The 14251-nt window shown below is 42.3% G+C and overlaps 1 protein-coding gene across 1 annotated transcript in view; it reads left to right on the top strand.

The window, feature by feature from the left end:
* LOC139749165 (uncharacterized) overlaps window positions 1-13692 on the top strand; it is a 14130-nt gene extending 438 nt beyond the window's left edge. Inside the window, exon 2 of the mRNA XM_071662821.1 lies at window positions 11936-13692. Within this exon, the coding sequence (XP_071518922.1) occupies window positions 11936-12157 (222 nt within the window). The 3' untranslated portion in view covers window positions 12158-13692. The remainder of the gene's footprint in view (window positions 1-11935) is intronic.
* The last annotated feature ends 559 nt before the right edge of the window (window positions 13693-14251 follow it).

Here is a 14251-nt window from a genome sequence, read left to right on the forward strand (position 1 = left end):
GGTAAACATTCGTTTTCAGTATTGAAACAGTGGCACAAGATAGCCTATGCATACCTGAACCATAAAGTGGAATATTCGGATACGCGGTGTAAAAGTAATTACGTTTGTCAAAAGATATTTGTGTTAGGCCTCTTGTCAGGCAGCGCGGCCGGTTGCTTGCGCTGCCTGGTGTACGATATTACATTTTTTTTGATATCGTCCCCAGGCCATAGTCAAGGCCATAAGTGCATCCTTTTTGCATTTTTCCGCACCCTCATCCATCATGTACACAAATGTATTTGCGCATTTCAATTATATTTGCACAAGTGCGTTTATATCAAATATTAATTTTACATCAAGAAAAGTGTTGAGGTTGACAATGGAATAACACAAAGCAGATGTCCCCACAAAACATTCCTCTTAAATTTTACGGTTATCAACCTGTCGTTTATTTTGATTACGCCATTGTCACCCTTGGGTAAACTACTGCTTCGAGAAGGAGCTGGCGATGTGCTGTTTACATGTTCACAGAAACGATTGCTATCGGCGATTAAGTTCTCCATATTATTTGATCAAAATTCATGTTTCCTCGGAATTTCCAGCAACAATAACATCCCTCCCGTCAGTCGTCGTGCCAGTCATGAGGGCCTGAGTTCAAGGCTGAGGGAGGAGAGGTGAAGTAGGCACGCTTGCGTCATGTGTAGCTGGCTGGTCAGGTTTGTCATTATAATCTAACTCACCGCGACCACCGTCTCTACCTTCTTGATCCTCCATCATCATAAGATATTTTCAACTAATAATTTACGTCAGTTAGTACTGTACAATGTAAGGAGTATCTTTCCCTGGTGGCGGAGCACACACCCCCTCCTCATCTTCATCAAGCATAAACCAAGCGACGATAGTAACATACAGACATGCTGTATGACAACACTACGTACGTAGGTGGTGACTGAGCGGCAGTATAATGTGTTGGACGTTATCGCTGCGCGCGCCGGGGATTCAAAACAAATTAACCGTTGATGGATTTGTTAGCAGCATGACGAGATATTCTTTCAGGAGGTTAAAGACAAGAAGGGACCAGACGTACAAATGTTATGGCATTAGGTTAATAGCTGCCTTCCCCTATGAAGAGATTTATTTGTAAAGTGATATAATACTAAGGATGTGCAGGTCAGGTTGTACTGAAGCAAAAATATTGCTGGTATCTTTCAAGGACAAACGTGCTACTTTACCTTGTGATCTAAGACCAACAGAGAAGCCACCACCTTTATCCCTAACCAGCGGCCTTTCATGACAAGGGAAGTTAACTCGACAGAAATAGACACAGAAGTTGTAATGTGTTAGGAAGAATGGAAAGCTATTTATGTTGTATGACTGTATGTTGGAATTACTGAGGAAGATACAGCTCTGTTCATATATATATATATATATATATATATATATATATATATATATATATATATATATATATATATATATATATGTATATATATATATTGGGAAGGATCACAATTTTGCGCGTGATCAAGATATTCCTATGAGTCCACGGGGAAAATGAAACACGAGAAGTTCCCAAGTGTACTTTCGTGTAATAATCACATCATCAGGGGAGATACAAGAGAGAAATATAACAGTCAGTTGATATACATCGAGGAGACGAAGCTATGACGCCATTTGGTAAACATGTTTACCAAATGGCGTCCTAGCTTCGTCTCCTCGATGTATATTAACTGACTTATATTTCTCTCTTGTATCTCCCCTGATGATGTGATTATTACACGAAAGTGCACTTGGGAACTTTTCGTGTTTCATTTTCCCCGTGGACTCATAGGAATATATATATATATATATATATATATATATATATATATATATATATATATATATATATATATATATATATATATATTGGAAAATTAAAAAAAAAAAAAAAAAACGAGAGGGGAGGATTTCCAGCCCCCCCGCTCCCTTCCCTTTTAGTCGCCTTCTACGACACGCAGGGAATACGTGGGAAGTATTCTTTCTCCCCTATCCCCCTATTTTCCAAAAGAAGGAACAGAGAAGAGGTCCAGGTGAGGATATTCCCTCAAAGGCCCAGTCCTCTGTTCTTAACGTTACCTCGCTATCGCGGGAAATAGCGAATAGTATGAAAAAAAAAAAAAAAAAATATATATATATATATATATATATATATATATATATATATATATATATATATATATATATATATATATATAACATTGAATAACAAGTAAAAGTGAATCATTTTGTTTTCTGCGTGAGTATCATTATTGTGTTTCAGTTACCCTAGGACTCCTATACGGTTCTGCAGCACAAGACTGCGCTCCACCAGAATTAGGGAAATGATGATCTATGGAAGGAGAAGTTCCTTGACGATACTACCATTCCTCCACTGATGATGAAGCAGTCTCGCTGAAGGTGACTTGTCACTCGCGGTGTCCCCACAAGCCGGCAGAGTCCGGTAACGCATGCTATATTTATATCCTCACTGCTATACCTCATTTATTCCTGAAGGTGTTTGTCATGATGGGAGAGCAAGGTTAACGTAATCCTTCACAACCTCACTACAAACACCACTAAGAAGCAGCCTTGGCCTTGAAGAAAAAAACCCACACAAACATATGATGATTGTTTACAACGCTTCCCATTCAAGGCCCTCCATAACTAACCACCTAACTCGACCCGCAAAGTAGAAGTAAACATCTTACGGCTGCCTCAAACTTCAGGAAACTCGACTCACAGATCTCATCACCCCCAGCAGACGTCACACTGTCACAACATACACACTATGTAATGACCGGACGAGCAGTAAACAATAGTCCTCCAAACTCTTCCTTAAACACCACTTCATTAGACATGTATACTCATCCAAAACCAAACTCCCCAGTCATACACGAGTCACACACCCTCCCGTCTGCACTCGGGACATCCATTACCACAACACCACAAACACTTGTTTCATCACGACCCATGACCCTTCATGTCCACGACGCAACTACCACAACGAAGACGTCGAACACTTACCACTCAATTGCCTTGTTACCGGACCTCGTCCGCTTGTGGTTATGTCGCAAGGGAAGAGTCACCTTCCTCACGTGAGGCTCCATCATCGTCTGCTAACGGAAAGTAACGCCGTCTCCTGGAGGAACTTCTCACTTCACAGGTGTCCGTTATTTTCCTGGTGCTCGACGTAGCGCCGCTTTCAAGCCGCAGAACTCCCATTGGAGAAACGGGTCCTGGGGATGACATATATATATATATATATATATATATATATATATATATATATATATATATATATATATATATATATATATGTTATCCCTAGGGATAGGGGAGGAAGAATACTTCCCACGTATTCCCTGCGTGTCGTAGAAGGCGACTAAAAGGGGAGGGAGTGAGGGAAGGGGGGGGGGGGCTGGAAATCCTCCCCTTCCATTTTCAGTTTTCCAGAAGAAGGAAAAGGGGAGGGGGCCAAGTGAGAGTATTCCCTCTAAGGCTCAGTCCTCTGTTCTTAACGCTACCTCGCATATGCGGGAAATGGCAAATATGTGTGTATGTATGATATACATGTGTGTGTGTGTGTGTGTGTGTGTGTGCGTGTGTGTGTGTGTGTGTTCTCATAATTGATCGCTGTGTTCTACGTTAGCAAGATAGTGCCTGAAACAAACGAACAAAGGCCACATCCGCACACATCCATTCTCCGGCTGTCATGTGTAATGCACTGACACCACAGCTCCCTACCCACATCCAGGCCCCACAGACTTCTCCATGGTTTACCCCGGACGCTTCACATGTCCATAGATATCGCCTCGACCCCAGTATACCACATCGTTCCAATTTACACTATTCCATGAACGCCTTTCACTATCCTGCACGTTCAGGCCTTGATTGCTCAAAATCTTTTTCACAACATCCTTCCACCTCCAATATGGTCTCCCCATTCTCCTTGTTCCCCCCCGCTTCCAACACATACAGTATATCCTCTTTGTCGATCTTTCCTCACGCATTCTCTCATGTGTCCAAACCATTTCAATACGCCCTCTTCTGCTCTCTCAACCACACTCTTTTTATTTCCACACATCTCTCTTACCCTTCATCACTTACTCGATCAAACCACCTCACACCACATATTGTTCTCAAACATTTTATTTCCAGCACATCCACCCTCCTCTGTACATCCTTATCTATAACGCATCACAACCATATAATACTGCTAGGGCTTCTATACCTTCAGACATACCCAATTTTGCCCTCCCAGACAACGATCTCTTTCCACACATTCTTCAGCCTCCAAGAACCTTCTCCCCCTCAGCCATCCTGTAATTCACTTCGGCTTTCATGGTTCCATTCGAAGCCATATCTACTCCCAGGTATCCAGTGTATTTCACTTCCTCCAATTTTTCTCCATTCAAACTTACATCCTAACTAACCTGCCTTCAACCTTACTGAACTTGATAACCTTGCTCTTCATATTTACCCTCAACTTTCTCCTTTCACACACTTTTCCAAACTTAGTCACCAACATCTGCAGTTTCTTACTCGAATCTGCCACCAGTGCTGTATCATCAGCACACAGCTGACTCACTTCCCAGACCCTCTCATACCTACATAACACATACTCGCTCCTCTCTCCGGACTCGCATTTACCTCCCTTACCACCCCAACCATAAACAAATTAAAGAACCATGGTGACTTCACACACATATGTTTTATTGCTATTTACGTAATATAATTTGTCATTCCGTAATAACTGGGCAAAGATTGAATACATTACCGTCGAAGGACGATCATTGAAATCCATTTATTTCTTGCAATTACGTGTCATTAAGCGACGTGTTAAGATTTCAAGCTCAGTCGGTGGCCGCTGATGCTAGCCACATCCTGTACATACAACAGCCATACGGAAGCGTCCGTCGCGGGGCTCCTGAGTTACGGTGACATGAAGGCTGGTCGCATACCCACCTCCCGTCATTAGGTTTTTGTCCCGGGTGTGGTAATCCACCGAGCTGGAGGGTCCTTGATGTGGTCTCGTGCTAGTATGAATCACTTCCTGACAACGCCCTAAGATCCCTCTACTATTTCACCACCTCCTCCCCTGTCACCGGGAACCCTGGCAGCACCAGCAAGGTCAAGAGGAGACGGCAGGTGGCAACGGTGATCTGGGTACAGGTAGGGAGCCAGGCAACAGTGAGGTCCCATCAGGAACATAAGAGAGCAGGGAGGAAGTTAAGACATTACAACTGTCTTCCATTTGCAGTCCTCAGCACCTTCCTGTGAGGAGGTGGCTGGGGATGACAGTAAAATCTTTCCCTGATTGTTGACTGGAGGGACGAGTTCGTGGGAGTTTGGTGAGGAGGAGAAGGTCAAGAGAAGAGCAGTGGGAGGTTACTACGTCTTTAATGGTCAAGCCAGGAGTTTCAGGGACATAGAACAAGATAAACAAGGGACGTGATACCCTACAATGGACGTGATACCCTACATTTCTTTTCCATCTGTTTGGGTGTACACTGTCACCCTCTCCTGCAAACACAATAGCTCAAGTTACATTTCATGGATGATCTAACTCTAGACACACGAATCATATTGAACTGATCACTTTTATATCATTTTCACGATTATAAGTTTCGTATATGTACAGAAATACAACACCGGCTCAGGTGATTGAAAATGATTATAATGAAGGCAGGTGACTTGGAAAAGCATAGGAAATGCGACCCGGAAGGGAACATTGATCATGCCAAAGAAGCTAAAGAAATGTAATGATGGAGACGCAAGAGATTAGGTGGAGAGAGGGAAGGACAGCTTATAAGGTACAGACACAAGAGACCATGAACGGATGATGGATAGAAGCACCCATAAAGGAACAAAGTGCAGTCGGTAACAAGCCTGGCGGACTTGGTCCTCCTCCTGTACTTGTAATATAGATAAGAACATCCTTCTGGCCTCTCACGGGCCACGCCAAGCTGGTCCGTGGCTCACGGGGCGCTACAGGCCACAACTGCCTCACTGCACCAGTTTCCAAGGAGGTTTGTAAATCAATGTTTTTCTGTTGTCTGCTTAACCCGGCACAACCTGGTTAACATACACTCCAATTCACATCCGCCAGCATTACCAGATGCCTGCACTGCTCCCACGGGATTGTGCTCAGCTGTAAATTAGGATTAGTGGTTTGTGAGGGAGCTGCGGGACTTAATCCCACATTAATGGGGGAAAAATTCTCCTCTGAGCTACGGCGCGGGACTCCGTACCTGGCGCTCATTTGTGGCCACATATTTAATAACGGGAGGTAAATACATTAGCCAGCGTGAGCCAGATGCGAACCAGCCATTCAGCTTGTGGGCTGCTCCCGGCACAGCTTATCTTACGGCTGTGGGCGGGTGTTGCAGCCTCCTGCAGTGAATGACTCTTATGTTCATTTATACACAGGTGACGTTGAAAGATAGCATGAGTCCAGCAATGTTAGTAATGGTATTATATCTACCTTTGTGATAACTATGAATGACTCAGGGATCTCCCAACGTCAAACTGTATCAGCAGTTATATATATATATATATATATATATATATATATATATATATATATATATATATATATATATATATATATATATATATAATATATATTTTTTTTTCTTTTTCTTACTATTCGCCATTTCCCGCGTTAGCGAGGTACCGTTAAGAACAGAGGGCTGGACCTTTGAGGGAATATCCTCACCTGGCCCCCTTCTCTGTTCCTTCTATTGGAAAAAAAAAAATATAATGCATATGAACGCGCACTTTCATAGAACACATAATACCCTCCAACAATAAGGACTCGAACTCAAGACCTTTTCCGTGGTAGCCGGGAAGGTTAACCGCTAGTCTATGATCGCCTCTAAATGGGAAATGACTATTCGATTACAAATAATCGAATACCTTTTGTCTCACAACCATGAGCAACAGGATTTACACAGGTCAAATCCTATCTGGATATGAGTCGAAGTGTATTCTATTACTTTCAATCGAATAGTTTTTTTCCTATTAGGGGCGATCATAGCCTAGCAGCAGTTAGCTTTCTCGACTACACGCAAAAGGTCACCTGGGTTTGAATCCCGGCTGTTGGAGGGTATTATGTGTGCTATGAAACTGTGCGTCATATGCACTATATTCGTGTATATATATCTCCGCGTTGGTACAGTAAGGTTCTGTAAAATGCTAACTGCCGGTTATGTGAGCCTGATGAGATTTGACCGGTCTATACCCCGTTGCTCATGGACATGAGACAAAAGGAATATGATTATTTGTAATCGAATAATCATTTCCTTTTTACGGGCGATCATATCCTAGCTGTTGGGGTTGAAATATATATATATATATATATATATATATATATATATATATATATATATATATATATATATATATATATATATATATATATATATATATTTCTGGCGTTACCTCGCTGACGCGGTAAATGGCGATCAAGTATAATAATGATAATGATCTCTCTCTCTCTCTCTCTCTCTCTCTCTCTCTCTCTCTCTCTCTCTCTCTCTCTCTCTCTCTCTCTCTCTCTCTCTCTCTCTCTCTCTCTCTCTCTCTCTCTCTCTCTATGTATATGTGTGTGTGTGTGTTTACCTATCTGTGCCGTACGGGGAGAGGGAGTTCTACACTCGTGGGAGCCCGCCTCTTCAACTTTCTATCGCACAGTGTGATAAACTTGTGTCTGTATGCTGTCCACACCCATCGTCGTTCAGTCTACTTCCTTCCTCCAATACGTAACTTTCCTTCTTTAACTTGTATATATATATATATATATATATATATATATATATATATATATATATATATATATATATTTTATTTTTTTTTTTTTATACTTTCGCTCTTCCCGCGTTGCGAGGTAGCGCAAGAAACAGAACAAGAAATGGCCCAAAATCCCCCTGCCCACCTTCATACACTTCCACACTTAGATAAACCTACACAGCTAAAAATGAGGGGTACCACCCACCCTCCATCCCCTTTTAGTCGCCCGTCTACCGACACCGAGCTCCAGTTGAATATTCTTCCCTCCTTACTCCCCTGTCAGGCGATTCAAACAAAATCTTTTTCATCATCTATATCCAATATGTCTCCTATCTGTTCTCACCTCCGAACATATGTCCGTTGTCATCTTTCTCATCATATAATGTGCAAGCTTAAAGAACCTCTTGTCTTTCAACCAGATCGTTGTTGACCAGACTCTCATAACCCTTGCGTTACTTCTGATCAAACCCTCAGCACACATTGCTCAAAATCTCATTCAGAAACATCCTCCAGGCATATATCAGCTCGACGCCTCGGCAACGATAGAAGAATGGAGAACCAAATTGTCAAAACCATGCTTCCGAGATAAGTTTGATAATCTTTTTCAGGCTCCCAAAATTTCGCAGCACGTCAAAGCCCATGGCAACCGATTCCATGGAATTACGATCATGGTATACCCCGATGTTCTACATGCTAGTGATTCTCAGGCATTATGAACTCGGCCACCATGAACTGTGACGCTCACCATATGCTCGTATGACTATGTATTATACATGTTATTGGGTGCGTTTGGGCCATCTACTTTTCCAACTTCGCTACCTCGCAGTCACACGGAGATCAGCACAAGTATAGTAAATAAGAAACAAACAACTGAATACTTCCAATCATATAATAAAATTCATAATTCCCTTATCATGAATTATGCATTTACTACCCTAAATCCGTCTAAAAAGTTTATACTGGGTGTTGTCAACCCTGCGAAAGCTACATTGATGGAGAAGAGAGACGAGCAGCTGATGAGTAGACGAGATAGCTAAGATCCCGAAGAAAAGATTGCATGTCAACCGACCTGACCCCACAAGTATATCGGTAATTACATGACGAGCATCATCTATCACCTGCATCTTATGCCCATAAACTGCCAACCCAGATGGTACTGGTTGTCAGTGTTTCTCAGTATCCATTCTGTTGTCCAGTGGTTTGGTTGTCCCAGTGTACTGGTTGTAGTGTTTGGTTTCCCCAGTGTATTTATAATAAGAAAAAAAAAAATATATATATATATATATATATTAGGACATGTGTGTGATGGTTATAGTATAAGTAAGTAAGATGATATTGTAGAAATAAAAAGGGGGTTGAAGAGCAGAATGTTTTTGTTTCGGGCACATGAGAGATCGTGAGATTGCCCGCGATAGCGAGGTGAGCATTTAGAACAGAGGAGGGGACCAATTGGAGGTGAAAATAGTCAAAGATTCTTGTTCCTTCATTCATGGAGAAATGACAAAATAATGAATTGACGATGTGGAGGTTACATGCCAGTGATTCAGCATGTGCGTCCTGGCAACCGCTTGTAGGTAGTATAGCGTCTGTCGTATGATATACAGTGTATGGGGGTGGGAGGTGGGATTTCTTTCGTCTGCCCTTGGTACCTCCAAACGGGATGAAGTCGACAAAGTATAAGAAAAAAAAAATATATATATTATATATATATATATATATATATATATATATATATATATATATATATATATATATATATATATATATATATTGTGTGTGTGTGTGTGTGTGTGTGTGTGTGTGTGTGTGTGAGAGGAGAGAGAGAGAGAGAGAGGAGAGAGAGAGAGAGAGAGAGAGAGAGAGAGAGAGAGAGAGAGAGAGAGATGTGGCACGCCTGGACCCGACACCCAGCAAGGTCACCCGGTAGTTACATGGGAGGCGAGGTCAGCTGGCACCGTGCACTATATGGCCCATACCTCGGCCAACCCCAGGTGGTACTGGTTGTCTCCAGTGGTACTGGTTGTCCCCAGTGGTACTGGTTGTCCCCAGTGGTTCTGGTTGTCCCCAGTGGTACTGGTTGTCCCCAGTGGTTCTGGTTGTCCCCAGTGGTTCTGGTTGTCCCCAGTGGTTCTGGTTGTCCCCAGTGGTACTGGTTGTCCCCAGTGGTACTGGTTGTCCCCAGTGGTACTGGTTGTCCCCAGTGGTTCTGGTTGTCCCCAGTGGTACTGGTTGTCCCCAGTGGTACTGGTTGTCCCCAGTTGATACTGGTTGGCGCCATTAGGTAGTGGGTATTAGCTAGGACGAGTAGGTATTGGTTGGCCCCAGTAGGTATTGATTGATACCAGTAGGTATTGGTTGGCACCAGTAGGTATTGGTTGGCCCCAGTGGGTATTGGTTGATACCAGTAGGTATTGGTTGGCCTTAGTGGGTATTAGCTAGGACGAGTAGGTATTGGTTGGCCCCAGTGGGTACTGATTGATACCAGTAGGTATTGGTTGGCCTTAGTGGGTATTAGCTAGGACGAGTAGGTATTGGTTGGCCCCAGTGGGTACTGATTGATACCAGTAGGTATTGGTTGGCCTTAGTGGGTATTAGCTAGGACGAGTAGGTATTGGTTGGCCCCAGTGGGTACTGATTGATACCAGTAGGCATTGGTTGGCCTCAGTGGATATTGGTTGGCACCAGAAGATATTGGTTTACCCCAGTGGGTATTGAGTGGCACCATATCAGGTGATGGTTTACCAATACCAGTTGATGATCTTCTACATCAGCTGATGGTCTGTCATACTTGTTGATAGTCTGCCATACCAGTTGATGGTCTGCCATACCAGTTGATGGTCTGCCATACTAGCTGATGGTCTCCCATAATAGTTGATGGTCTACCATAATAGTTGATGGTCTGCCATCCCAGTTGATGGTCTACCATACCAGTTGATGGTCTACCATAATAGTTGATGGTCTACCATAATAGTTGATGGTCTGCCATCCCAGTGGATGGTCTGCCATACCAGTTGATGGTCTGCCATACCAGTTGATGGTCTGCCATACTAGTTGGTGGTCTGCCATACTAGCTGATGGTCTGCCATAATAGCTGATGGTTTTCCCTACTAGCTGATGGTCTGCCATACTAGTTGATGATCTGCCATAATAGATGATGATCTGCCATACCAGTTGATGGTCTGCCATACTAGTTGATGGTCTGCCGCACCAGATGATGGTCTGCCATACTTGTTGATGATCTGCCATACTAGTTGATGGTCTGTCACACCAGATGATGGTCTGCCATACTAGCTGATGGTCTTCCCTACTAGCTGATGGTCTGTCATACTTGTTGATGGGCTGCCATACTAGCTGATGGTCTGCCATACCAGTTGATGGTCTACCATAATAGTTGATGGCCTGCCATAATAGATGATCTGCCATACTTATTGATGGTCTGCCATACTAGTTGATGGTCTGCCACACCAGATGATGGTCTGCCATACTTGTTGATTATCTGCCATACTAGCTGATGGTCTGCCCTACTAGTTGATGGTCTGCCATAATTGTTGATGGTCTGCCATACTAGCTGATGGTCTGCCATACTAGCTGATGGTCTGACATACCAGTTCATGGTCTGCCATACCAGCTGATGGTCTGCCATACCAGCTGATGGTCTGCCATACCAGCTGATGGTCTGCCATACCAGCTGATGGTCTGCCATATGTTCTCACACACAACATGACTGAACTTCTCGTATCACTGTCTACCTGCTTCTCAAGTTTGATCATATCCTTTGCTGCTGGTTGGGAGAGAGAGAGAGAGAGAGAGAGAGAGAGAGAGAGAGAGAGAGAGAGAGAGAGAGAGAGAGAGAGAGAGAGAGAGAGAGAGAGAGAGAGAGAGAGAGAGAACTCGTTACCCTCCAAGGCAGCCAGAACTGGTGGTCACCTGGTGTGAGGTAAGTATTGTGTCATACAGAGCAGGAGTTGCTCCCTTGACAGTACCTGGACTGTGGCCAACTCCTAGCTGCCTCCATGTCCTGTTTGGCGGCCAGTCATGTGGTATGTTGGGACATTTCGTCTGTCATCTGTTTACATTAGCCAATTACTCCCAAACCTCCCGTTCAGGACGGAGGAGATTCTAACCTTGTGTGTGTGTGTGGCAGGTGATGCGGATCTGTATGACGGTGGCGGTCCTGCTGGTGCTGGCCAGGCCCTTCCTCGCCATGCCGGAGCGACCCAGCAACGCCCTCCTCATCTTCAGCCACATCCTGCAGGGCATGGACCCTGCCGGCCCTCCTCAGCTCTTCGACGACACCGAAGAAGAGGACGATAACTTCACCCAAGAGGACGACGACGACGACAGCATCTTTAGCTTCTTCGGTTGAGGGTCGTCCCTCCCTCACCCTCGTCGCCGCCCTCAGAGAGCATGGTCCCCCATCCTGCTGCCACATCCTTCCTCCTACTCGAAGCAAATTGAGCTTCCCTCAAGACATCGAATTATCCTAAAGTTCTACAGTTCCTTATTGAAGATAAAGTCGAACTGCCGTTGGAACAGATTAGGTGTCTGTGTTTGGTCCATGTTGGTTGAACGTTGTAGAAAATAAGTTGTATATACAGGTTATCATAAACTACATATGTGTCAGTTTTGCCTCCATGTAGGTTAGGTAGCGTGTATGTTGAGGTACTATGAGCCAGATATACTCAGGTATGTAGCATGAATTGCACACAGGTCAACATAAGTTGTGTGTAGGTCACCACAGGCAGTGTACAGGTCAACATAAGTTGTATACAGGTCAGCATAAGTTGTATAGAGGTCAGCATAAGTTGTATAGAGGTCAGCATGAGTCGTATACAGGTCAACACCAGCTGGATGCAGGTCAACATAAGCTGTATACATGTCAGATAAACATGAGTTTTTACATTACCTTCAACATATATTGCACTCAAATAGTTTACATGGTGCTGAGGCAAACGCTGTGTTCTGTGGAGTATTATATGATTCACCTATATACATTATATATATATATATATATATATATATATATATATATATATATATATATATATATATATATATATATATATATATATATATATATATATATATATATATATATATATTACTGTAGCTAGGAATAATGTGGTTAACTATATGATATACCCTAATGCTAACAACATGATATATCCTGATGGTAACATGACATATTCTGAAGCTAACTACATGATATACCCTGATTGCCAACTACATGATATACCTGAAGTTAACTACATGATATACCCTGATACTAACAGCATAATATACCTTGAAGTTAACTGCATGATATACTCTGATGCCAAGTACATAATATACCTTGAAGTTTACATGATATACCCTGATGCCAAGTACATGATATACTCTGAAGGTAATTGCATGATATACCCTGATGCTAACAACATATAATCTGATGTTAAATTAACTACATCATATAACCTAATGATAACAACATATCATACTCTGAAGTTAATAACATGATATATCCTGATGCTCACGACAAGACATACCCTGAAGTTAACATGATATACCCTGAAGTTGATATGATATACCCTGATGTTCACAACATGATATACCCTGATGCTAACAACATGTAATATCCTAATGTTCACAACATGATATACCCTGAATTTAACCTCATGATATATCCTGATGCTCACAATATGATATGCCCTTATTTTAACAACTTGATATATCCTGATGCTAACAACATGATATACCCTGACCTTAACATCATGATATACTCTGATGCTAGCAGTATGATATACCTTGACTTTAACATGATATACCCTGAAGTTAACTAACTGATATATCCTGAAGTTAATAGCATGGTATACCCTGAGGCAAATAAGTTTCAATATCAAGTAAGATCAAATAATATCTTTTTTTGTTTAGTTATAACTAAGGCTGGTGGGGTCCATATCTACCTTGAAGCGGTGTTCCTTATTTAAGATGTCTTATGTATCGTACAAACTAAGGACAATATATATATATATATATATATATATATATATATATATATATATATATATATATATATATATAAACTTTCATTCTCAAGAGGATGTCTGATGTCTGTATTGAACAAAATGTTTTATTTATGAAAAAATAAAAGATAATTGTACTCTTAATTTCTCCCTGTTTATAAGAATGCCTTAAATTTTGTAGCATACGTCTGTTATGCCACGTACCTAGTGAGAGAGTCTATGGTCTCAGAAACATCCTGAACACCTGAAGAAGGTGTTAAAGATCTCCCGGTGGCTGGATGGACGTAGCTTGGGGTTGACGACCTTAACGACCGTGGTAGTTACGGGTTTCAATTCCAACCAATCAGAACGTTGTCCAGAAACTGTGTCTCTAGTGTGTGCAGGAAACGTGTGCATAAACACCTGAAGGTGTTCAAGATTTTCGGTTGGTGGTTGTGGCTCAACGTTGACGGCCCAACCAA

The sequence above is a fragment of the Panulirus ornatus genome, chromosome 6 (assembly GCF_036320965.1).
Source record: "Panulirus ornatus isolate Po-2019 chromosome 6, ASM3632096v1, whole genome shotgun sequence".
Classification (NCBI taxonomy): Eukaryota; Metazoa; Arthropoda; class Malacostraca; order Decapoda; family Palinuridae; genus Panulirus; species Panulirus ornatus.